Here is a 27,459-nt window from a genome sequence, read left to right as displayed (position 1 = left end):
AATAGAAGGACGTCCCTTTAGAACAGAGATGAGGAGGAATTTCTTTAGCCAGAGGGTGGTGAATCCGTGGAATTCATTGCCACAGAGGAGTGTGGAGGCCAAGTCGTTGGGTGTATTTAAAGCGGAGGTTGATAGGTTCTTGATTAGTAAGGGCGTCAAAGTTTACAGGGAGAAGGCAAGAAAATGGGTTTGAGAGGGAAAAAAATAAATCAGCCATGATTGAATGGTGGAGCAGACTCAATGGGCCGAATGGCCTAATTCTGCTCCTATGTCTTATGATCCAGCTGTTCCTGAACCTGGTGGTGTGGGACTTCAGGCTTCTGTATCTCCTGCCCGATGGTAGCAGTGAGAAGAGGGCATGACCTGGATGGTGGGGATCCTTGATGATAGATGCTGCCTTCTTGACGCAGCACCTCCTGTAGGTGTTGTCAGTAGTGGGGAGGGTTGTGCCCATGATGGACCGGGCTGTGTCCACTACTGTCTGCAGCCTCTTGGCGTTCCTGTGCGCTGGAATTGCTGTACCAGGCCATGATGCATCCAGTCGGGATACTTCCAATAATGCATCTGTCGAAGTTTGTAAGAGTATTTCATGACATACTTAATGTCTAGCAAGATTGGGAATAGTGTTGACAATGATTTCTCTCAGAGGCAGAATCCCCACTAAATTAGCTGGCTCTTGTGATATACCAATATTAAGGAGCAAGTACAGATTTTTATGGGGTAATAGATATACAGCACAGAAGCAGGCCCTTTGGTCCCTTTGGTTCACCATGGAGCTTAATGCGGGCAAGTGTGTGGTGTTACACTTTGGAAGGTCTAATGTAAGGGAAAGTATACAGTTAGTGGCAGGACCCTTAACATCGCTGATATACAGAGGGATCTTGGAGTCCAAGTCCATAGCTCACTGAAAGTTAGATAGGGTGGTAAAGGAGGCATATGGCATGCTTGACTTCATTGGTCAGGGCAAAGAGTATAAGAGTAAGGAAGTCATGTTGCAGCTGTATAAAACTTTGGTTAGTCCGCACTTGGAGCAGTGTGTGCAATTCTATTTGCCCCATTACAGGAAGGGTGCAGAGGCACTGGAGAGGGTGCAGAAGAGGTTCACCAGGATGTTGCCTGGATTAGAGGGTATGTGCTATAAGGAGAGCTTGGACAAACTTGGGTTGTTTACTCTGGAGTGTCGGGGGCTAAGGGGAGACCTGATAGAGGTTTATAAAATTATGAAAGGCATAAATAGGGTAGACAGATTCTTTTTCCCAGGGCACAAATGTCAAGACAACATGAATGTAAGGTTAAGGGGGATGGGGGGAGGAAGTTTAAAGGAGATATGCAGGGCAAGTTTTTTACACAGTGCGGTAGGTGCCTGGAATGGGCTGTTGAGGGGAGTTGTGGAAGCAGATCCGATAGTGATGTTTATGAGGCTGTTAGACACATGAATATAGAGGGAATGGAGGGATATGGAGAGAATTAGTTTAATTTGGCATCATTTCCAGCACAGTCATTCTGGGCCAAGGGGCCTGTTCCTGTGCTGTGCTGTTCTATGCTCTATGTCTATGCAGACCTTTCAGTAGCTATCTATACAGATCCCATTTATGAGCACTTGATCCATTTGTTTAACAAGCCTATACATGATGGGTTAACATATCCCTCAATCCTTTCTCTGCAGAAATCCAGCTGAAAAGAATGAATCTCCAGGCTTCAGGGGAAAGGTGGGGGAGGGAGATTAGCTGGATTGCTCTTAAATAGAGCAGGTACAGAATCGACTGGCTGCCTTCTACACTGCAACCAATTCTCTGATTTCCTCTTCCTCTTCCACCCCCCTTCTAACTGGAGAACAATCCCACCCTCCCCAACGTCTGCACATAACTGAACTCCCTCACCCATAGTATCTTCCTGCTAAACTGCCCCAAGAGTCCTGAGATCCTTCCAGCAATGTGCTGCCCAAGATTTGTAACGGTGATTCGTGATTTTTTTTAAAGGTTTGTAATGCATCTTCCTCGATTTTGAGCTCTGCTTCTGTATTTACAAAGCAAGGGATCTCATGCATTTTCCTAACTGTCCTGCCAACTTGTTCTGCCACCTTGGGCATGAGGTAACCCAGGTCCATTTGCTCACTCCCCTCCCTCAAACTACTCTTTCTGTTGCCTCTCTGTGTCATTCCCTCTCAGTGTGCATCTCCGTTCAGTGATTTTAATGTATTGGGCCTACCTAAGCAATGGTCCAGAATGCACTTGCCTTTAGCCAGTCGTTCTGTAGAGGCTGCTGGGAAGATGCTCCTTATGAGTCAGCTCACCTGATGTCCATGCCCGTGCGTTGTAGCATGGTGGTCAGGGATGGGTTGGAGGTCTGATCTAGGACCAGCTGTCCTCCTGCTTCACCACTGGTCTCGGCACTGAGTCTAGGATAGAGTGCATGTGTACTGATGCACTTTGCATCTGGTCCTTCGGCTCTACGGTATGTATTGAGGCCGCATTCATTTGAATGGGGTGACTGAACTTGGCTTCAAAGCAAGTGGTTTGTTTGTTTTGAACCTTTATCTTATGAATGCACGAATCATGAACCAGAGCAGGTCACTTCTCCTTCAAGCAAGCTTAACAGAGTTAAGCTGTAACCTTAACTCTGCTGTGTTTGTTTAATACATTCATTTGCAGATTCACTGGCTCCCTGCATGCTATCCTTCACCATTGAATCCTGGATTTTTAATTTCACAGGAGGCCATTCAGCCCATTGAATCTGTGCCAACTCCTGGCGGAACAATCCAATTCCATATCTCTTTCTCCAGAGCTCCACAAATTGTTTTCCCTTAAGTGCCTATCTATTTGAAGGCTCTGACTGATTCTGTTTGTATCACCCTTACAGGCAAGGAATTCCACAATGTTGCTACTTTCTGCATGAGAATGATTTTCCTCACGTCCCCCTTGTACCTCTTGCCTAATGTTTTAGATTCGGGCCCCGAGGTCCTTGTTGGTCCTGTATTTACCTCACCTAAACCAGTCACGAGCTGAAACACCTCTAACAGATTTCTCCTCAACCTTCAGTGATAACAACCCCAGCTTTTCCATTTCTGACGAAGGGTCTTCAACCCGAAACGCTAATGCTCTCTCTCCTCAGACACTACCTGACCTGCTGAATGTTTCCAGCAATTTCTGCTTTTATTTCTGCAGTCTAACCTGTCAGCTTAATCCTTCATCCATAGAACCTTTCCAGTAAATTTTTCCACATCTTATCCAGGAACCTTCACATCCTTCCTAACGTTACGTGACCAGAATCGGACACAACAGTTCAGCTGTTAGCTCACCAGTGTTATGTACAGGTTCAGTGTTTCCTCCTGTTTTGTGTTCTATTTATGAATCCCAGAGTCCTCTCTGCTTTACTGACCACTCTCTCCACCTGCCCTGCCCCTTCAATGAACGCCCAGGTATCTATATTCCCACTCACCATTTAAAACAGTTTCATGTAATTTGTATTGTCTCTGCTTGTTCTTTCTGCCAAAGTGTTTCTCTTCTCACTTCCCAGTTCATCACCAACGAACAAATTGCCCAGATCAACAATTCCTATTTTATAGTCTGAAGCAGTTCATTCAGGTCACCTTAACATCAGTTGACAATTAAAGACATACAACCCACGTTCTTGCTGGCTTAGTGAAGCAGCCAACATAATCAAAGACTCCACCCAGCCCAGACATTCTCTCTTCTCCCCTCTCCCATAGGGCAGAAGATACAAAAGCCTGAAAGGATGAACAACCAGGCTCAAGGACAGCTTCTATCCTGCTGTTATAAGACTATTGAATGGTCCTCTTGTACAATATGATGGACTCTTGACCTTGTCATGGCCCTTGCACCTTATTGTCTACCTGCACTGCACTTTCTCGGTAACCCTAACACTTTATTCTGCATTCTGTTATTGCTTTTCCCTTGTACTACCTCGATGTACTGATATGATGAAATGATCTGTATGGATAGCATACAAACCAAAGTTTTTCACTGTACCAATAATAAACCAACTACTGATTACCAATTAAAAATTCTGTACATCTTCAAATCGCTCTGCCTCAGTGCCATTGATTAGTTCGGGAGTGCTTCAGCGGTCTGCTCAAGTACAAATTAAAACCAGACATGAACCCAACCTGGCCACGAACAATCCAAATTCCTTGCTGCCCAACCTGACCCTCATTATGAATCCTATCTTATCCTGCCGCACCCTAGTGAGTGCAGCCCATATTGCCCTACATTGAGCACCCCTGGGCTCACGTGTCCAACTTTTAAAACTCAGCCCCCAAGTCTCAAGCAAGCATCAGTGTGTTTAGAAAGAGCCAGTGAGGACCAAGCGCAATCTGACCCAAATCAGAGGAACTGCAATTTGATTCCAAGCTGCCCTGATCCACGCGGTTGTTTCCAGTTAGGCTTGGTTTGCTAAACCAGGCTCCAATGTGTTCTGCTTTCACTCATCACCTTCCCTTCTTATCACACTCCATAATCTGCAGCCCTTGTTTCCACCAATCACCTCCCCGCCTCTTGGCACTACCTCCGCCCCTCCTTCCCCCACCTGGCTCCACCTGCCCATCAACCCCTCCTCACCTGGATCCACCTATCGCTTGGCAGCTCCTGCCTTCCCCTTCCCCTTCATCTCTTTATACTGGCTATTATCCCTCTACGCTGATGCAGAGCCTCAACTCGAAATGTTGACCATCCCTCTGCCTCCACAGATGCTGCCTGACCCGCTGAGTTCCTCCAGCAGCTTGGTCTTTGCTCCAGTGCGCTCCCTGTGTTTTGTTGGCCTTCCCCACCACTGCCCACCTCTCAGTTTTAAAGGCGTTGGAGTCCCATCGGGTGACTGCTGCTAACCACTACACTCGTCTTTCATTGCCCAGTCACCGCAACACCACGGTTCGGAAGTGCACCGCCGGGAACCTCCTGCGTGTGGTAGACCACCTCGGAGCTGAGAGACTGCTGTCGGGGAACAAGCACAGCATGGACCAGCTTGTGCAGTCTGTGGTGAAGTTCTCACAGGACAGGAATCAGGAAACAAGGTGACGCCAGATCTTGGAGCCACCAGTGAGGTGGACGGGAAGTGGGGGGGATGGTTGAATGTGGGGAGCGGGGGGGGTCACAGGGAGATGGTGGCGGGAACAGCAGGAGGAACCAACACACAACAAATGGCGGATTAGTCCTCGAGCCAGTATTTGGAATCTCAGAATGGTTACAGGATGGACAGAGGCCATTTAGCCCATTGGATCCATTCTGGCTCTATGTTAGAGCAATCCAGCTGGTCCCACTCTCCTGTCCTCTCACTATAGCCCTGCAAATTCTTTCCTCCCAGATACTTACCCTATACCCTTCTGAACTTATGAATCAGGAGCAGGATCAACCCCTTGAGCCTGGTCTGTCATTCAATAAGGACCCAGGCTGATCTGATTGCAATCTCAGCTCTACATTCCCAAATAGCTGCAGGAACCCTTCAACTCCTTGAAGGTAAAAGAATCCATCTACCTCTGCCTTAAAACTACTCACTCTGCTCCCATAACACTTTGAGGAAGGGTATTCCAAACCCTCACAACTCTCAGAAGAAAAATATTTTGCCTCATCTCTGTCTTACATGGGTGACCTGTTATTTTTAAACAGCCCCGTGGCCTTTGCACTTTATTAGTTTACCCGCACTGCATTTTCTGTAGCTGCTACACTATATTCTGCATTCTGTTTTCTTTTTACTACTTCAATGTATTCATGCGTGGCATGATCTGCCTGGATGGCATACAAACTGTATCTCGCTGCACAAGACAATATTAAACTGCTGTTACCAATGTTAACAATGACCCCTTATTCTAGATTCTCCCACAAGGGGAAACATCCTCTCCACAGCCATCCCGTCAAGAACCCTCTGGATCTTACCTGTTTGGATCAAATCACTAAGTCACCTCTCACACTTCTAATTGAACCTGCCTCCACTGCTGCCCTGGGGCAGTGTATTCCGGGCCCTGATTCCCTCATTGGTATTGGTATTAGTATTAGTAGTGGTTTATTATTGTCACTGGTACCGAAGTACAGTGAAAAGCTTGTCTTACAAACTGATTGTACAGGTCAATTCATTACACAGTGCAGTTATATTGAGTCAGTACAGAGTGCATTGATGTAGTAGAGGTAAAAACAATAACAGTACAGAGTAAAGTGTCACAGCTACAGAGAAAGTGCAGTGCAATAAGGTGCGAGGTCACAACAAGGTAGATCGTGAGGTCATAGTCCATCTCATTGTATAAGGGAACCGTTCAATAGTCTTATCACAGTGGGGTAGAAGCTGTCCTTAAGTCTGGTGGTACGTGCCCTCAGGCTCCTGTATCTTCTACCTGATGGAAGAGGAGAGAAGAGAGAATGTCCCGGGTGGGTGGGATATTTGATTATGCTGGCTGCTTCACCAAGGCAGCGAGAGGCATTCTGTAAAATAAAACCTTTCTCCTCAACCAGATACAGACCAGATACATTGAGTTAGTACAGAGTGCACTGAGGCAGTACAGGGTTAAATACAATAACAGAATACAGGCAAAATATTTTTCTTCTGAGAGTTGTGAGCGTTTGGAACACTCTTCCTCAAAGTGCTATGGGAGCAGAGCCTTTAAGTATTTTTAAGGCAGAGGTAGATGGATTCTTTCACCTTCAAGGAGTTCAAAGTGTCACAGCTACAGGGAAGTGCACTGCGGGTAGACAATAAGGTGCAAGGTCAAACAAGGTAGATCGTGAGGTCAAGAGTCCATCTCATCATATAAGGGAACTGTTCAATAGTCTTATCACAGTGGGATAGAAGCTGTCCTTGAGCCTGGTGGTATGTGCCCTCAGGCTCCTGTATCTTCTGCCTGATGGGAGAGGGGAGAAGAGAGAATGATTGATCTGTATGATCCGTATGCAAGACAAGTTTTTCACTGTACCTTGATACAAGTGACAATAAAAAACCAATACCAATACCAATCTGTGAACACTCATGGAAAGGCCCATGCTAAAATTGTGATGTATTCCAGTGCTTGCAGCTACTCTGAGGGTAGTCAATACAGGGAAAGGAATAGTGCCTTGGGAATTACTATTGGTGATATTAGTGGACAAATGCTTAACATGTTTACGCATCACTCCTCTGACTACTCTTCTGGTAAAGGTGGTTACTCCCACTACCAGCTACAGCTACTTTAGATCAGTACATGCCACAGAAAGCATCAGCAAATGTTACTTCTAAGCTGCAGTGTGTTTTGGGAGGGCACTTCAGAACTGACATTCAAGACTGTGACAATTCAGCTGTAGGATGGGTGTACTGGGATTGGAGCTCTCACTGAGACAGAGATTTGGAACAGTAAGAGTCAGTCAATTGTGGGACAGGTCTGATGAGGGAGGGAGAAAGAGAAAGTTCAGACTGTAGAGTTGATTGGTGAATTGTGGGATGAGTATGGTCTCTCAGTGGGAGTAGCAATTCAGACAGTAGAACCTATGTACTGGGAGATGGGTCTGATCTCTCAGTGGAGGTAACAGTCAGACTGTGACCCTGTGTACTGGGGGATGGGCCTGAGTTCTCAGTAGGTATAATAGTTCAGACTGTAGACTCTGTGCATTAAATGATAGGCCTGACTTCTCAATGTACTGAGGACAGTGACAGATGGCAGTGAAGTTTTGGACTGTGGACACTACGTAATGGGGACCTCTCCATGAGAGAGACAGTTCAGATTGTGGTCCAAGTACTGGGAATATTCTGATCTCTCTGTGAGAGGGACAGTTCGGATTGTTGACCATGTATAAGGGAACATCCTGATCTGTCCATGAAAGGGACAGTTCATATTGTAGTCAGTGTACTGGGGATCGTCCTGATCTCTCTGTGAGAGGGACAATTCAGACTGTGGAGTCTGTGTACTGGTGATCATCTTGATCTCTCTGTGAGAGGGCAGTTCAGATTGTAGTCAGTGTACTGGGGATCATCCTGATCTCTCCGTGAGAGAGACAGTTTGGATTGTAGGCCACGTATGAGAGAACATCCTGATCTCTCCGTGAAAAGGACAATTCAGACTGTGGAGTCTGTGTATTGGGGAAGAGTCTAATATCTCACTGAGAGGGGCAGCTTGGTCTGGTGAATCTGTGTGTGGAGAGGCAGGTCCCGATTGTTCAGTGATCGTGACAGTTTGGACTGCAGAACTCATTTATTGAGTTTACACTGTTATACTTTGATTTTTCTCTTGAGGTGACAGTATCTGAATTTTTGAGTCTCAGATCTCCAGCTAAAGTTCATGTAGGATTAGTGCCTGATTTTGGCAGTATACGAACTCTGAAACATCTACAGAAGTAAATGCCCATCGACTATGCTCCCACGGGCCTTGCTGACAATGTTCACTTCACCCACCTACCTTCCCCACTGTGTAAAGGGTAAATCTCTCTGAACTTGTCGAGGTGACATGTTATAACCGGCAGCAGGCACAAACAGTGACCTCACTTTCTTGTTGCCTTGTTAGGTTCTATGGGCGGAAGGTGCTGGACGTGTTGGTGCCCCACCCAGAGTTTGGGAGGTATCTGGAACGCTCCCTTATGTCCCAGGATCTGCACCATATTATCACAGCCATAAAACAGAGGGTGAGTTTAATCCCTTTGACCACTGTACCTGCTACATATTTCTACCTGGTTGGCCCAATAGGTAGTGACCTTCGACACAAGAGGGTAGATTCAGGGAGTTCTGCTACCTGGGAGGAAGTGGATGCGAAGTAGCTACTGTTGCAAGTGACAGTGTTAGTTCTCAGCAGCTCACAGTTCTAGGTTGTAGACACCAGTCCCTAACAAACATTACACTGAGCACCAAGATCTTAACTCTTTCTTGTACTGGTCGCTGACTTAACGTGTCATGGTGATGACTGAATACTTTGAGTGTGCTTGAGTGGTAATCTATTCACTAGAAATCCAAAGGGCTGAATTCAGAGATTTTACAATCAGCTAATGAGTAATCAGTAAAAGTGACCAGAAGAACTTGGGTGGCCGTCACAGACTCGAATGGTTTTACCTAGTCAGGGCTGTATTTGACCCAAAGAACCACAGAAACTTGATTTATACACTGGCTTTTGTGTCTCAAGGTGTTGACGAGAATTTTATCAAACAAAAGTTGAGAATGATCATCATAAAGGGACTGAAAAGCAATAAAAAAAACTGTAGATGCTGGAAGTCTGGAATAGAAAAACAGAGAATGCTGGAAACACTCAGCGGGTCAGGCAGCATCTGTGGAGAGAGAAACATTTTAGGTCCGAGACTGTCAGAACTCTGATAAAGGTTTTTCAATCTGAAATCTGATCTCTGTTTCTTTCTCTGTCACCTGACCTACTGAACTTTTCCGGTATTATGTGCCTATATTTCACATAAGGAGGTATCAATTTATTTATTTATTTAGTGCCCTTGAGAAGGTGATGGTGAACCGCCTTATTGTACTGCCATAGTCCTTCTGGTGGGGGTACTCCCTCAGTGCGATAGGGGAGGGAGTTCCAGGATTTGGATTCAGAGATGATGAAGGGACGGCAATATATTTCCAAGTCTGGATGGTGTGTCACTCGGAGGGGAACCTGTAGGTAGCGGTGTTTCCCATGCATCTGCTGTGTTTTCCCTGTCTGGTGGTGGAGGGTTGTGGACCCCTTTGTCCTGGATGGAAGAGGAGTCAAATTTGGGTCATACGGCTGAGTTTGAAGGAGTGTCTGATAGATTCTGGGCCCAACGTAGTCAACTCGTACCAATCAAGTGACCCAAATTCTCAGTACAACCCATGATGGCCACATCCCAAGAATTAAACAAAACACTGATCAATGCACAGGTCAGGCTAAGGGCCACTGCCTTAATAATTATTGGAGACGTACAGCACAGAAGCAGGACCTTTAGCCCACTGAGTCTGTACTGACCGTCAACCACCCATTTACCTAATCCTACATTAATCCCAGTTTTATTTGTTCTCCCCACATGCCCATCAATAACCCTGAGATTCTACCACACAATTTACAGGGGCCAGTTCATCTAACAATCCATGCATCACTGGTTTGTGGGAGGAAACTGGAGCACCCAGAGGAACCCCACGCAGTCACGGCGAGAACGTGCGAACTCCACACAGACAGCACCGGAGGTCAGGATTGAACCCGGGTCTCCGGCGTTGTGAGGCAGTGGCTCTACTAGCTGTGCCATTGTGCTGGCTGCTGAGGACGGGGCTGAGTGTGGGCCATCAATGGTTACTGTTCTACGGGCATTATCATTTGCAACCAGGGCCAGGCAGCTGGATTTCTACCTCCTTCCAGCCACTGGGCAAGGCTTTAGGAGCCACAAGAGACTGCAGATGCTGGAATCCGGAGCAACACACGAGGGTTTGGGAGGAATCTGAAAGAAGCCTCTGATTTTTCTTCCTCCTTCAACATGATCTCTAAAGCCCTCTCTGCCTATTCCTACTGTCAATGTGATTGCTGACTTGACTCTGTGGACATTTGTAAATAAGGCATCTCCTCACTAGGTCTTTCCTTGGCACATGACATTCCATGATGTATAGGGAAGGAGTGGAATCAGCCCAGGTTATTCTCTGATTATTTTTCTCCCTCATCCCAAGAAAAATTTCTTGCCCCAGCCTGACTTCTAAATTTCCAGCAAAAGTGGTATAAACCATGCAGCAACCCTACTAGGAAGTACAAAGGAAGCCTTGGTGGCGGCCGAGATGGTTGCAGGGAAGGTGGTGCCAACACTGCTGATCCAGGAATTCCGAAAGTACTTCCGTTGTGTCTTTGCTTCCAGAATCCTGTTAGTGGCTCCTGGGTGTGAGCACCAAACCAACCTAACAGCCTTAGTTTGGTCACCTGTATTATCAGTAAGGGGCTCTTCCACTTTATTGAAATTGGGCAGGAGAAAATAATGAAATATTGGATGTTAATGTGTTCTTATTGTTATTCAGGGACTTCGAGATGCTTCTTCAGATCTTCACTCACCAAAGGGTTGGAGGTCAAGGGTCAACAGCTCCTCAAGTTCTCAGGAAGATGTGTTTATCACTGGCAGGTGACTTATAACTTTAGTCTGGGCCAAGCGTATTGCATTGGCGAAATGTGATTTTCTAAATTGTCTTCTTGTCGAGGCTCTATTGTGCAGTACTTGGTCAATGTCAAACCAACCTTCATTGATTCTTACCACTGTCTTCACAAGAACACAAGAAACTAGGAGCTGGAGAAGAGCACCAGGTCCCCCAAGCCTGCCCTACCATCCAATATGATCATGGAGCATCTACACTGGCCTCAACTCTTCTGCACCAGTTTCCCATAATCGTCAATTCCTCGATCTTTCAAATACTTGTCTATCTCTACCTTTAATACATCTACTCATCTGACCTCCTCCTTGGGGACAGAGAATTCCAGAGGTTCGCCACCCTCCAAGAGGAGAAATTTCTACGCACCTCAGTTTTAAATGACCAGCCTCTTATCTTGTAACCATGTCCCCTTGTTCGTGGCTCTCCCACTAGTGAAATCATGTCAACATCTTCCCTGTCAAGCCCCCTTAGGATTTTATATGTTTGAATAAGGTCACCTCACATTCTTGGAAAGTCCAAGGAATATAGACCGAAACAGCCTAGCCTCTCTTGATGGGACAACTCTCTCATCCTAGGAATTAGCTTGGTGAATCTTCTAAGATAAGATAAGATAAGATTTCTTTATTAGTCACATGTACATCGAAACACACAGTGAAATGCATCGTTTGCGTAGAGTGTTCTGGAGGGCAAGTGTTGCCACGCTTCTGGCTCCAACATAGCATGCCCACAACTTCCTAACCTGTACGTCTTTGGAATGTGGGAGGAAACTGGAGCACCCAGAGGAAACCCACGCAGACAAGGGGAGAACGTACAAACTCCTTACAGACAGCAGCGGGAATTGAACCTGGGTCGCTGGCGCTGTAATAGCGTTATGCTAACCGCTACACTACCGTGCCTGCCCCTTTGGACTGCCTCCAATGCTACTATACACTTTTTAGGTAAGGGAACCAAAATTGTGCACAGTGTGCCAAATGTGGCCTCACCAACATCCTGTACAAATAGCTTTCCTATTCTTAAACGCCAACCCCTTCAGTGGCCCAACCAACCTGCCATGAGGGCGTAAAGCTAATGTTGTGGACTACCTTCCTTCTACTATACTTGCCCAGATTCCTTTCCCACTGAGGTAATCTTTCCTTATGCAAAGTACTGATAGCCAGCTGATATACAGCGTTCCATTTCTCCTGATTTTTACTCATTCCAATTTAATGTAAATTAAGATTTTAAACAGGTGAAAGCTAGTGGACAGAAATTACTCCCTCCCTCCCCACCCTCAACGACTGACTTTTGACTGAAAGTTTCAAGCAGTTTGAGTCTGGTCAGTAAGAATAACTGTCAGCTTGCAAGCTCAATGTAAGTGAAAATTGGATAGTTTTAACAATGCCTTTCCATTTCTTTGAAATCTCTGTCAGCTCTAAAACTTTCCAAGAGTTTGGCAGTCCAATTCTAGCCTGTTATACAGCCTTAACCATCGGCAAGTCTCCCTTCAGTTGCCTAGGCCCTAAACAGTAAAATTCCCTCCCTGAATCTGAAATGCAATGCCTGAAAGAGTGGTGGAAGCAGAGTCACTGACAGTATTGAAGAACTGTCTCTGTGAGCATGTGCTTAGTCATAGAAGGTTATGGGCCAAGTGCTGGAAGAAGGGATTAATACAGATGGCTGCCCACTGGTCAGTGTGGACACGATGGGCCAAATGGCCTGTTTCCATGCTACATGACTCTATGGATCTATTGGCTCTGAACCTCTCTGACTCCCCTCCTCTCTTTCCTGCTTTACAACTCTCATTGAAACCTGCTCTTTGACCAGTTTTCGAGGGTTGGTGCCAGTTTTATGGTTAACGATACAACTATTTTGTGTGTGACATTCCTTGGGGGATTTTTACTACATTAAAACATGACGTAAATGCAAATCTTTGCTCTTAGGGGTTTGTATCTACTTGGAGCACTGAGTAAAGGGCAGGCACGGTAGTGTAGCAGTTATCATAATGCTATTACAGTGCCAGCGACCCGGGTTCAATTCCAGCCGCAGTCTGTAAGGAGTTTGTATGTTCTCCCCGTGCCTGTGTGGGTTTCCTCCGGGTGCTCGGTTTCCTCCCACATTCCAAAGACGTATGGGTTAGGAAGTTGTGGGCACGCTATGTTGGCACCGGAAGTGTGGTGACACTTGCGGGCTGCCCCCAGAACACTCTACGCAAAAGATGCATTTCACTGTGTGTTTCGATGTATATGTGACTAATAACGAGATCTCGTCTCATTTATGGGACCTGGGACGTTACATGACCAGCGTTTATTACTCCTCCCAAACTACCATTTAGAAGGTGGGGGTGATCCGCCTCCTTGAATCGCTGCAGTCCTTCTGGTGAGGGAGCTCCCGCAGTGCTGTTGAGAAGAGGGTTCCAGCATTTAGACCCAACAACCATGAAGGACCAGCAATATATTTCCAAGTCAGGATGGTGGACATCTTCAATAGGCGGTGCCTCAAAAAGGCATCATCCATCACCATCTGGGACCTTCTCGTTACTACCATCAGGGAGGAGATACAGGAGCCTGAAGACCCACACTCAATGATTCAGAAACAGCTTCTTCCCCTCCTCCATCAGATTTCTGAATGGTCCATGAACCCATGAACACTGCCTTGTTATTCCTTTTTTTTGCACTATTTATTTTTGTAATTTATAGTACTATTTATGTCTTTGCACTGTACCACTGCTGCAGAACAACAAATTTCATGTCATATAAGTCAGTGATAATTAATGAGTCTGATTCTGATTCTGGTGTTCGACTCGAAGATGAACCTGCAGGTGGTGATGTTACCAGGTGCCCGCTGGGTAGGCACATGGATGTGCAGAGAATGGAGGGATATGGATATTGTGTGGGCGAAGGGATTAGTTTAGTTAGGCGTTTAATTACTAGTTTAGTTCGGCACAACATGGTGGGCCGAAGGGCCTGTTCCTGTGCTGTACTGTTCTATGTTCTATGTTGACTCTATGACTCCACAGCACCAGAGTAAACCCACATGGTCACAGGGAGAATGTGCAAACTCCACCCAGGCAGTGTCTGGAGTCAGGATCAAACTGCTGGGTAGAGGTCACAAGTTTCTGAGATGCCACCCTAGAATCATTGCTATAGTGCAGACCAGTCTACCCTTCATTGACTGTCTGTACTTTCCGCTACCTCGGGAAAGCAGCCAGCAAATTAAGGACCCCTCCTACCCTGGTCATTCTCTCTTCTCCCCTCTCCCGTCGTGTAGAAGATACGAAAGCTTGGCAGCACGTACCACCAGGCTCAAGGACTGCTTCTATCCCACTGTTATCAGACTCTTGAACATACCTCTCATACGCTAAAGATTGTGAGCTGCCAGTCTACCTTGTCATGGTCCTTGCACTTTATTTGTCTACCTGCACTGCACTTCCTCAGTACTGTACTGTACCTGCACTGTAACACTATATTCTGCATTCTGTTTTCCTTCTGTACTACCTCGATGTACTTATGTATGGAATGATCTGTCTGGATGACATGCAAACAAAAGCTGCTTCCACCACTCTTTTAGGTATTGCATTCCAGATTTAGGGAGGGAACTTTACTGCTGGGGGGGACCTGGATAACTGAAGGGAGACCTGCCGACGCTTAAGGGTTAATAACATGATAGAAATGGAAGACTGCAGAACTCTTGGAAAGTTTTAGAGCCGAAAGGGATTTCAAAGAAATGGAAAGGCATTTTAAAATGATCTGATTTTCTCAAAAGCTGCATCTCAGAACATGTGACAATAATAAACTAATTGCCAATACCAATTGATCAGTCTTTCCCTCTGTAGGACAGAGCAGGACACACCACGGCAGCCGAGGTTGGTGTCTCACCAGCCGAGCTTGCGCAGCGCGGAAACGGTGGAGCAGGTGAAGCAGCTGAGCAAGATGTTGACCGCCAAGGACTTCCAGGAGAGAATGCAAGGCACTTCACTGCTGCTGCAGCACTGTGAGACCAACCCGAGGTTCGTCACCTCCAACATAGTGGATGTAAGTCTGGGCACTGTGGCTGAAGGGACTCCAGGGAGCATGAAACGGTGCAGCACAGTTACCCGCGACCCAAGTTTGATCCTGACTCCAGACGCTGCCTGGGTGGAGTTTGCACATTCTCCCTGTGACCATGTGGGTTTACTCTGGTGCTGTGGAGTCATAGAGTCGACATAGAACATAGAACAGTACAGCACAGGAACAGGCCCTTCAGCCCACCATGTTGTGCTGAACTAAACTAGTAATTAACCGCCTAACTAAACTAATCCCTTCGCCCACACAATATCCATATCCCTCCATTCTCTGCACATCCATGTGCCTATCTTTTAAACACCTCTGTCATATTTGTCTCCACCACCACACCTGGCAATGCATTCCACACATCCACCACTCTCTGTGTAAAAAGTTTGCCCCACACATCTCCTTTGAATTTACCCCCTCTCACCTTAAATGCAAGCCTTGTAGTATAAGGCATTTTGACCCTGTGGAAAATGATTCTGGTTGCCTAATCTGTCTATGTCTCTCATAACCTTATAAACTTCTATCAGGTCTCCTCTCAGTCTCCGCCACTCAAGAGAAGACAACCCAAGTTTGTCCAACTTCTCCTTATAGCACATGCCCTCTAATCCAGGCAGCATCCTGGTGAACCTCTTCTGCACCCTCTCCAAAGCCTCCACATCCTTCCTGTAATGAGGCAACCAGAAATGAATGCAAGTCATGGAGAGATACAGCACAGAATCAGGACCTTCAGCCCACTAAATCCATGCCGACCATTAAGCACCCATTGACACGAATCCTACATTAATCCTATGTTTTATTCTCCCCACTTTCTCAGGTTCTACCACTCATCAATACACTAGGGGCAATTTACAGTGACCAATTAACCTACCAACCTGCACGTCTTTGGGATGTGGGAGGAAACCTGAGCACTCGGAGGAAACCCACGCAGTCACAGTGAGAACGTGCAAACTCCACTCAGACAGCACCTGAGATCAGGATCGAACCTGGGTCACTGGCGCTGTGAGGCAGCGGCTCTACAAACTGTGCCACTGCATCATTCCCCTTCTTAAGTATGTGCTGGTTGGGAGGTTAATTGGCTGTGTAAGTTAGTCTCGGCGGGTGGCAAGAGGGTTGGAGGGAATTGATGGACATATGAGAGACAATAGGTTATAGGGGAATAAATCGGGGAATGGGGCTGATGGGATTGCTCTGAGAGCTGGCCCAGACTCGATGGACTGAATGGACACCTATGTCGTAAGGATATATAAAATGGGGGAAAGATTTCTCGGGATAGAAAATTTGATGCAGTAGTTGTTTGAATTTGTGTCCTTCTTACCCATTCAGTTTGCTAAACTGAACATCGGGGTCACAGCAATCGATCTCAAGCTCAGTTTTAACTCCAGGACTGGAACCCAGCAGATACCAGAGGTAACAAGCAAGATGCTGGAAGAACCCAGCTGGTCAGGCAGCATCTGTGGAGGGAGTATCCATCCGCAGATGCTGCCTGACCCGCTGAGTTTCTCCAGCATCTTGTTGCTTGCTCCAGATTCCAGCATCTGCAGTCTCTTGTGTCTCCAGATACCAGAGGCTGTGGCTCTCCCTGTGGTTGAGTGCAGGTGACGTTCAGCCTGTTTTTAATGGCAGGACCTCCTCAACATGCTATTGAACATCTCCAGCGTGCTGTTGGGCAGGCAGCAGAAGACGATGCCAGAGCGTGGCATCTCGTTGCAAGCTGCCCTCTGCAGATCTACTCGTTACTTCTATTATAACGTTTCTACTCTTTAAAATCTAAATTCTATGACTCTCACCTTATTGTCTGCCTGCACTGCCCTTTCTCTGTAACTGTAACACTTTATTCTGCATTCTGTTATTGCTTTTCCCTTGTACTACCTCAATGCACTGATGCGATGTCTGAATGGCATGCAAAACAAAGTTTTTCACTGTACCTCGGTACTTGTGACAATAATAAACAAATTTACCAATATAATTTAATTTACCAGCTGCCCAGATGCTTAAAGTCAGGTAGCAGAAACCATTGGTGGAATCTTTGAGGACCAGTCCACAGTATGGTACAGGTCGAATATCCTGCCCAGGAGGGAGACCCTAGAGCAGGGGTGGTCCAGGGTTTCTTTATGGAGTTTGGTCTCCTTCCAGCCCCATCTATCGGCAGCTTTGGCCTGGGATGGAGCCTGTTCTTAGTTTTCTGTACCATTCCCCATGGATGCACTAAAGCTTGGTGCAGCCACCACAAAGACTCTGAGGAAAGACCACGGTCCAGAGTCCTGGATCACCGGACACTGAGGGGCTGGGTCCTATGTAACAGCCTCTCAACATTTCACTGATGCAGTATTTAATGATGAAAAATTGATGGTGTTGATATATTGTAAGGGAATGTGTTGAATTGCTTGGTACAATTAATGAAGGTAATCACATGTCTTAATTGTATTTACCTCTTATATTCTGAATAAATTATATTTTGGGAATAAAAGCTAGTAGCCCCACCCACTTCACAAAATAGTTGCCCTCCATGTAGTTTCTACATGGCGAAGGAGGGAAGAATTAAAACAGACCTCTGAATTTCTGAGTCATTTAGCCTGTCCAGCTATTCCTCCCACAGAAAGTACACACCACCAACTGTTCCGGGATGTGGGAATGATGTGGTTACAGTACTGGAATAGCGACTGCAGATTTTGAGTTTCCAAACCCACTGTGAGTAGTTGATTGAGTAGCCAATAACATGAGACCTGCTCACTAATATCCTGCAGGAAAAGTGAGGGTAAGAGGGCACGAACACTTAATATACGTTGGTGGTGTGGAGTGCGTTACCCTTAGTGGCTGGGCTTTGGGGAGCATGACCTGTGTCCTCTAATTCCAGTCATTTCATGTTTCAGATTTTTGATGCCTTCACCCCACAGCTCCAGGATTCCAATAAGAAGGTGAACCAGTTTGCCCTGCAGTCTTTGGTAACCATGATCCCAGTGCTGAAGGACGACCTTCACCGGGTCCTGCAGTCGACGGTCACTATTGTCACTGACAACTTAAACTCGAAGAACGTGGGCATTTACACGGCGGCCGTGCACGTCCTGGATACGCTGATTGATCACATAGGTAGGCCTCAGGCTCCTCGATGTTGCTGTGTGGGGTCTGAGTGTGTGATCCCAGAGTAAAGTTGACCATTGCCTCAGTTAAAACAAAATGATCCAGACATAAATTATCGTCAAAGTATTTCCTGTGTTTCTTGGGATCTTCCTATAAATGAACTAACTATATTTAATCCATAAATATAGATGGGGGCCTTGTTGCCTACTTATTGAATATTTGCCCCATTGCATGAATAGATAAAATTTAACCCATACTAAACACACAGTACTCCAGATACAGTCTCACTAAATGCTCCATATCACTGAATCGTACCCTCCCAATTTTTGTTTTCAACCCACGAGCAATAAACATTCCATTAGCTTTCCTCATTACTTATTCTACTTGTACACTAGCCCTTTGTGAATCATGTACTAGGACACCCAGATCCCTCCTGCATCTCAGAGCTGCGTAATCTCTCACCATTTAGGTAAAGTGCCATTTTTATTTTTCCTGCCACAATGGACCAATCTCACACCATATGTCCATTTGCCAGACTGTTGCCCAGTCACTTAACCTGTTTTTACCCCTTTGTAACCTCCTTATGTCTGGAGCTCACAGTGTGAAAGAGTGGTGGAGGCAGAAACCCTCACCACACTGAAACGGTACCCGGATGAGCATGTAATGTACTGTGACCTGCAAGGCAATAGACAGAGAGCTGGAACGCGGGATTGATCTCAATGGCTCTTGTTGGTCAGGCTGGACACAGTGGGCAGTAAATTTCTTCGATTCTGAGGATTACGCTTGTTTTGTTGCCAGCCAGTGAAGTGATCGCTTCCCCTGGGGCACATGTGTTGTAGGAAAGGAATTGAGAAGATTTTAGAGTAAGAATCAGTTAGGGGAAAATGTCAGCAGGGGATTGAAACTCTGAAATACCCTCCTGGCCATCTTATTTGAGAAAGGGTGACTTTGGCAAGTAGGTGTGCAGGGAGTCTGGTCGAATAATGTTGTACTTAAATAGAACATAGAACATGGAACAGTGCACCACAGGAACAGGCCCTTCGGCCCACGATGTCAGTGCCAACCATGATGCCAAATGAAACTAATCCCATCTTCCTGCACATTATCCATATCCCTCCATCCTTTTTGTTCTAAATGCCTTCTGAGGCCCAGCAAAGGTGCACAAGGTTTGAGAATTCAGTTCTCCTGCACCTACATTATGCTGGGTGCCTGACACATCACCACTGTGCTAGTGACCTCATGAAGTTTGCTGGGCCTCCCTCCCTTCTTCTCTCTCCTCTCTCTGTTTGTTGATCAGGGATCTAATGTATGCGTCTGTAACACTGGTTACCATTGATTTGCTCTCTCTGTAAAGACAACTTGCTGCTGCTTCAGCCCTTCGCCAGCAGAGTGCAGTTCATCAGTGGCCGGGCAAGGCAGGACATCACAGAGCGACTTGCAGGTGAGGCAGCGGGTAAGAAGGCAAAAGCGAATTGTTACGTCAGGATGTAGAGTCAGAGGTTAAAGTGGGAGACGGAGCCCTAAATATAGACCCGACCTTAATGATACCACATGACAGCTTACTTTCAAAAAGAATATTTAGTTATAAGTTGAATTCAAATGAGTTACTCATCCAAAGCTGCCTGTAATCGAAACAGAATCAGTCAGGGTCTTCAAGAGGGAGGTAAGAGAGGCAGAGTAATGTGCAGGGCAGTGGGGAATGGGTGGGGGAATGGGACTGACAGAATTGTCTGACATGGAACAAGCATAGACATGATGGGCCAAATGGCCTCCGTCTGTGCTGTCAGTAATTTTATGACCTAACTAGGGAGGTACATCCGAAAGGGAGGAGGGGTTTACTTCTTCATTCACAGGTCGCGAGCTTTGCTTGAATGTGAATGGCTTGCTGGGCCATTTCAGGGGACTGTGAACTGTTGCCGTGGGTCTGGAGACGGCCCTATGTCCGATCGTAAGGTTTCACTGAAAGACATTAGTGAACCAAATGGGTTAGACCAGTAATTTTGAGGTCACCATATCTGATGCTAGCATTTATATTTCAAATATGTTTAATTTGAATTAAGAAGCGGGTAGTTTGCTTTTTAAATGCCCCAATTACTATGGTGCGATTTGAACTCATGATTGGACTTCCAGTGCAATAATTTATGCTGCTGTGTCCTAATGAGAAAGCGAGATTTTCAGATCTCGGGGCCGAGGATGGGTAAAGCTGCCTTCAAAGACGTGGGAAATTTCCTGTTGAATTTTAAGGCCAGATTGACATTATTGGGCATTCGGATCTGAGCAGGCCACTAGGATAGTCCAATTCCTGTCAGCACGTTGCCAGGGTTGGGTTGCTGCAGGGTACGGTGCACCCCCTGAGCACTCTTGCTTCTTTCTTGCCTGCAGTCCTGGTGCTGTCGGTGTATCAGCGGAAGCCTCAAGCAGTGGAGAGGTACGTTCTACCCGTGCTCTGGTACCTGCTGGGCAACATGACCGGGAACGGTGTGATTAAAGGTGGGAGTGGCAACATGCGGGCGGTGACTGCCAAGCTGGCTACCAGTCTGCGCCAACAGATGGGCACCGGACTCCAGGAATATGCACAAAGTCAGCCAGTGCATGTCATCAAGACCCTTCAGGATCTTACAGAGAAGGAACTTTAACCACGGCAGGACCCTCGTACTGGAGTCTCCAGGTTCTAGATTCATCTGCAAGCAGCAATCAGATGTGCTCATTTATAATGAACCTTCCTTTCCCTTAACATTGATTTTTGTTTATTATTTTTGAACATGCCACAGATGGTTTGGAGAAAGAAAGTGAGCTTACTGACAGCTGAGGCAGCCAACAGCAACGAGAGCCTGATCATTCTTCAGTAGCGTGTGATGGGATCCAGTCATGGATGAGCTGCAGTGGCCAATGGGGGCTGCTGGAGGTGGACAGTCAGGTGATGGGTCCCCTACAAACTTGTCAAACTGGAGCTGACAGGCATGCTGGAGGACACGCTGTCCCAACACACCTTCACCACCCACTTCCCACTCCACCTCACACATACAGATCATCGCCATGCATCCGTCAACACACCTGTGCATGTGAACCAGCGCGCGCACACACACACCTCTCTTTACACAGCCCAAATAACCACACTTTTATTATCAATGCACTGTATTAATTCTGTCTAACAAGTGCTTGCATTCAAATGGTACCTGAATTTGGTCAGAATACTTACCACAAAAAAAACTTACATAAGAGTCACTTTGCTAGTTTGCCCAAAATTACATTGTGATCAATGAATCGCATCTGCAATATTGGGTTGTAACTCTGCCAAACTGAGATATAGGTCCACAGGTTACAATGCAGGATTGGTAGAATGCCCTCAGAACTTCAGGGTGACCTGAAATAATATCTGGTAAAATATTACCTAAGTAGCTTAGAAGTTAAGGGGTAAAGAACTAACAAAAGAAAAAATTAACTGTTTACTCAGTTGTATTTCACATCAGTTTAGTTTATGTATTGAAGTCTCTGCAGTGTTTTCTCTGACTCAATGATGACATTAGAGTGACATGCACTCAACCAAAGGGCCTTCTACATTAGCCCATCTTAAGACTCTGTATAGGAACAAAAGCAGGAACACTGGCTTTATTTCTCCACTGAAACAGACTGGTTAAAAAATTTCCTTTGTATCTCATGAATATCAAGGCCGTTAAGTTCCTCCATTCAGAAGATTTCATTATACAGTAGAAATGAAATCGTCTCCCATAATGGGTTTCCTTTCAGAGGCTCCACTGTCAATCCAGGACTTCCTGCTACTATAAAGCAAGATGTATAACTGATGTTATGTCTTGTTTTTTTTGTCAGAGAGACTTTTATAGAATAATATATAATTTATTGGAACCATCTCTACTGTATGTTGCTTCCTGACATTTTATTGCTAACATTTACATTTGAGGTGTAACCTTTTCAATATGATTTAAATGTTTTGTTATTAGTGTAATTGGATCTAAGTAGTCTGACAAAGTCACCAGCAGTGAAGTGCTACGACAGTTGTGCTAGGTTAGGGACAAATGGCCTGGGTTGGTTAAGTCATACATACACAATATTCAACTGCTCATGGCAGTTCATTACAGTGACAGTACTGGGAAGGTGGCCACCCCAAACTTCAATACAAGTCTCCTCCTCCTTGAACACGCCTTTGAGATTGAGGATAACCTGCATCTGCTCTGGCTTTGTGGGTTCTGAGGTGACAAAGGAGGCCAATGTGGGATCTGCAGACTCTTCCACAGTTGGAACAGGTGGTGCCTTGTGGTGGGCACTTGGTGAGGTGATGCATGCTTGCCTTTTATGAAGCCTGAATCCTCCTGATGCATGTTCTCAATACTCTCCCCAATGACCTAACTCCACTTTGATAGGTTAGGGGAGGAAATCTGCTTTCCTGCCTGGTCTGGCCCATACGTGAGTCCAGACCTAACCCAAGTGGTTGACCCTTAAATGAAGTGGCCCACCCTTAAATGAAGTGGCCCAGCAAGTCACTCAGTTACATTCAAACAGAGAAGCAGTCGACCTGGGCACTGGATTCAGATACGGAAATATTGCTCCTAGTCCAGCTCACTATGCAAAAATCCTCTTTATGAGCATCTGGGAATTGGTGTTTAAAATGAGTGACCTGTCCCACAGGCCTGTCTGATACAGACAGAATCATAATCACAGAATCATAACTTACAGACAATATGCCAGACTCCCTGTCACAATCCCTGGGGACCTCTTGTCCCACCAGCGGGACAGATCCACCAGAGATGGAAGCATCGTGCTATACAGATGGAGGGAGTAGCCCGTGGAGTCCTCAACATTGACCCCAGATCCCACGAAGTCTCAGGTCAAACACGGTTGCTACCTACTGTCCCCCTTCAGCTGATGAATCACACTTGGAATAACACTTGGAAGAAGCATTCAAAATAGAAAGGGCACAGAATGTCTTTTGGGAGGGGCACTTCAATGTCCATCACCGAGAGTGACTTGGTAGCACCTGTCCCGTCTAAGTGCTGAAGGATGTAAAGGCCAGATAGGGAATGAACCAACAAGAGGGATAAATCCACTTGACTGCATCCTCACTGATCTACCCATGGCAAATGGTAGGTGACCACTACACAGTCCTTGTGGAGACAGTGATAGCTTAACACCAGGACACCTTCCATCATATTGTGTAGTACTATAAACAAGCTAAATGGAATAGGCTCAGAGCAGTTCTAGCAGCTGAAAACTGAGCATTGATGAGGTGCTGCAGAGAAAGCAGCAGCTGAAATGCACTTCACCACAATCTGTAACCTCACAGACTGACGTATCCCTCACTCTACCATTACCAGTTAGCTAGTGGATCGACCCTGGTTCAATGAGAAGGGCATACTGGGAGAAACACCAGACACATTGATAAATGATGAGGTGCCAGCCTAGTGAAGCCGCAATATAGAAGAATTTGTGTGTCAAACAGCAAAAAATGGCATGCAGTAGACAGCTACTTAATCTCACAACCAATGAGCCAGATTGAAGATCTGCCATCCTTCCACATCCAGCGATGATGGTCAATAAGCAATTAATGAGGGGAGGTGGCACCAAGAACATCCCCATCTTCACTGATGGTGGGGCCCAGCATGTGATTGCTACGAACAAGGCTGAAGCATGAAGTGTTCAGCCAGAAGGGATGAATAGATGATCCATCTCGGCTTCCTGCTACAATCCCCACCGCCATGAAGCCAGTCTGCAGCCAATTCTCTTCATTCCACATGTTACCAAGAAAACAGCTGAGAGCACTGGATACGGGAAAGCCTATAGAACCAGACAATATCCCAGCAATAGTATGAAGAACCTGCACATCTAGCTAAGCTGTTCCAGTACAGTTACATCACTGCCATCTACCCGATACTGTGGAAAATTACCCAGGTCTATCTTGTTCACAAAAATCAGGACAAATCCAATCAGGCTGATTACTGCCCAGGCAGTATATTCCTCTGGCAACCAGAGGCTCAGGGAGCTGATTAAGTGTCATCTGTTTTACGCTCACACATGATTTCACAATAACATTTAATTGATAGAACAAGTCGTCATACAAAAAATGCAAACAGACTTTATACTTCGTGTTTGTAGAAAAAAACTACAGCACAATTCAGGCCCTTCAGCCCACAAAGCTGTGCCGAAATGTGTGTAACAATCTATACTTACTTGTAATTCCATTTACACACTTCAGTTCCTAAACTGGTAGCATCAAACAAAACAGAATTTTCTTTTCAAATATCCACTTTTTTAACACTAAAAGATATTTCCACATTTCATTTTTAAAACACTATTCTCCACACAACAGTTAAGAGCAACTTCAATGCAATGTGATACTTAGCACTTTCAACTGTTTTCACTTGCCTAGAAATTGGTCCTTTGGTATGTGAAATGTGTTGTTAACAACATCTCTCACTTAGATCTTAAAAGAAAATTAGGAAATTGGGCAAAAATCCATTGGAATTGTTTAAATGTTGTTCCCATTTGGAGCTGCCTGAAAAGCTGGCAGTGGCCAAGTCACTGAAGCAATAGCTGTTGGGAAGCTAATCAGAGCTTAAAGAACTCTTGCCACAGTTGTCACAGTACAGGGGCAGGAAAGGCTGGAATGGAGGTGAGGGAGTCTAAGGTGTGAGGGCAAACAGGTGAGACATAGCACTCTCCTGTGTGTCTGGTGCACTCCTATGCTATGGCCTCATCGACTCCCATGCTACAAATGAGCCCAAGCCATTATGAGGGGAAAGCTGATGAAGGGACTAGTAATCTCAGAATTTGTTTGCTTCGTAAGGCTACGACTGAGATTGTCAGATGCTGTAAGATTTTGTGTCCCATTGCCGATCCTGCTTCTAGTTTTCTGTTAGAGTTCGGTGATAATTGTAGGTTACCTCCAAAGCACTGACTTGAGCCAGCAGTGGAGGAACCATGCACTGTGCAAACCTATGATGTCATTAGGCATGTGACTGATACAGGGCAAGTGTCAGGTCTGCTATGACTCGTCATGCATGGGAGGGTATGGACCAGTTTCCTGATGGCTCCATTTTCAGCAGGAAGTGTTAGTTGGCGCAATTTCACTGAGATGACTACTTTTATGTGTTTTTGTGCATAAAAATGTGCACAGTGGGTTCAATTTCCAGGCTTTTCCTTTTCTCAGTTGGCTTTGAAATTTTATAGGCCACTCATGAAACCTAAACAAAAACTCTTCACTTAACCTGAAACAGAGTCTCTAATAAAAAAATTACTTTAAAAAACCTATTTTGTATAAAACTTTACATCTGTGAATAATTTCCAAACGGGTAAGTGGAAAAAAAGGCTATGTTTATTCAATATATCCAAATTTGAGTTTCTAACCCTGTCAGGGTTTCTTAATACCAATTAAGCATTAAGCACCTTGCTGATCTTTCCAATGTTCCCATCTGTTTTCATACCTCCAAAAGTTGCTTTCGCTGAAGCAAATCAAATCCCAATCTCTTACAAAGCCAAATCTATCTTTCACATGTTTTCGTGGTTCTGTCCCAATGTAGCTAGCATTTCTTTGTAAGCCCATTTGGACTGAGGCACCGAATTACCACTTCTGATTCAACCAATTCTAAAATTATTGGGTTTTGTTTTACACTTTTACCAAAAAGGGACAGATGATCCAGCTCCAAAGAAAGTTATTTGGTCCTGTGACAGTTCTTCAAAGAGCTATCCAATGGTTTCATTCTCCATATCACCTTGCGGTTTCTCACAATGGTCCTGAAATCCTTCTTTCTTGTTAATTTATCTGATTTAATTGCTGATATTCTTATCCTTAGCCCTTTTCCAACTTTGGTACTATTCCGCAGGATGGTTCTTGGGCTTCACAAACACTTCTGCTACCATGAGCTGGAAGTGATGGTAAGTACATTCAGTGCAATTTTTCCCCACCCTGCAGCCTCTGTTGGATTGTGATAGAATAACTACTGAGCTATCAAACGTGTGTCAATTAGATATCTCTAACTAACCTAAATGACACTGTGAAACTTATGTTTTCTTGATTTTAACCATGGAAGACGATTTTCTATCTGTCCCCATCAATATTTCATCACCTGAAATGGAATGTTTCCCAAGGTGACCTGTATCCTATGAGTAAACCAAGGAAGTTCATTATATACAAGAAAAAAAATCCCTTGATCTTTAAGCTGAAATTAGACAGTAATAAAAAGACTTCTCATCTTCTACACCAGACACACTTGAAGATATCAGATATCAGTCTGGTTCTCCAAATGAACTGGCTACTGTCCATTTTGGTTTCCTTACTTTTCTGGTTTGGGTGAAGGGTAATGTTAAGTTTTGTTCTTCTCTCCACAGTTGTTGCCTGATTGATGATTGTCCCTGGCATTTTCTGTTTTTATTAATAGTCACTTTCCATCATAATTTGATTAATATCAATACAACATGATGTACAGGCCATTCCCGGTTACGAACGCCTGACTTAGGAATACCCCTGCATACAAATGAGCTCCCATATTATTAAATTCAAAATTCTGATGTACATACATACATTTGTTCCTACGAACAGCAGAACTAGTTTCCTCTCTCCACTTTTAGTAATTGTTCTTTTTTATCAGCCCTAGATGTTTTTGATGCCTTTCATTACAATACTGTGGAGGCACGATTACCATATCAAGTGATTTTTGTATATTTTCTGATTTATGGACAAAATCGACTTACGGATGTCTGTAAAAATGAAACCCATCCTTTACCCTGGGATGGGCTGTACAGAAAATCAGTTGGATGTACTGATAAGAACTTTGGTTTGCTGAACTTATCATCTGAATTCCTCTCCTTCCTTCCTGTCAGTGGAAGATACATCCTTTCCAGCAAATTTTGTTTAATCCTCCACAACTGAAAGTTCACAACTTGCTCACAACAGTCACGCTAATTCTGTGACCAATGTTTAGTTATCTTTTAAATCCTTATTTATGGTTCAGTGATAAAGCAGTTCAAATGTTAATGACCATTCAGAACTGGATTGATTCTAATAAAAGTTGCTTCAGGAGACCTTAATCCCTTGAGTTGGGGCTTGATTCTATCCCAATACAATGTCTTGAAACCGAAGTCATTCAATATCAACATACAAAAATCAGAAATTAAAATTTTTTTTTCAAAATGCTCAGCGCATAATTTCAAGTAGGTCAACCTCATTAAATGAAGGATAGATAGGATTAGTTCGTCGTGCCACTGTACAACCAGATAATCTGAGTTTGTCCTGGACAAGCAGCATTAGAAACCCCACATGGTTTTTACAGAACCTTTATTCGTCACTCTGCAAGTC

General features: G+C 45.1%; 1 protein-coding gene across 1 annotated transcript in view; it reads left to right on the top strand.

The window, feature by feature from the left end:
* Window positions 1-21,985, top strand: part of LOC127575014 (TOG array regulator of axonemal microtubules protein 2-like) — a 102,550-nt gene extending 80,565 nt beyond the window's left edge. The window contains exons 16-22 of the mRNA XM_052024607.1: window positions 4,871-5,029; window positions 8,474-8,591; window positions 10,921-11,021; window positions 14,858-15,056; window positions 17,945-18,161; window positions 19,507-19,593; window positions 20,535-21,985. Of these exons, the coding sequence (XP_051880567.1) occupies window positions 4,871-5,029; window positions 8,474-8,591; window positions 10,921-11,021; window positions 14,858-15,056; window positions 17,945-18,161; window positions 19,507-19,593; window positions 20,535-20,788 (1,135 nt within the window). The 3' untranslated portion in view covers window positions 20,789-21,985. The remainder of the gene's footprint in view (window positions 1-4,870; window positions 5,030-8,473; window positions 8,592-10,920; window positions 11,022-14,857; window positions 15,057-17,944; window positions 18,162-19,506; window positions 19,594-20,534) is intronic.
* The last annotated feature ends 5,474 nt before the right edge of the window (window positions 21,986-27,459 follow it).

This window comes from Pristis pectinata, chromosome 10, assembly GCF_009764475.1.
Source record: "Pristis pectinata isolate sPriPec2 chromosome 10, sPriPec2.1.pri, whole genome shotgun sequence".
Lineage (NCBI taxonomy): Eukaryota > Metazoa > Chordata > Chondrichthyes > Rhinopristiformes > Pristidae > Pristis > Pristis pectinata.
Note: the sequence above shows the minus strand (reverse complement) of the source record. Positions and strands in the feature narration are given on the sequence as shown.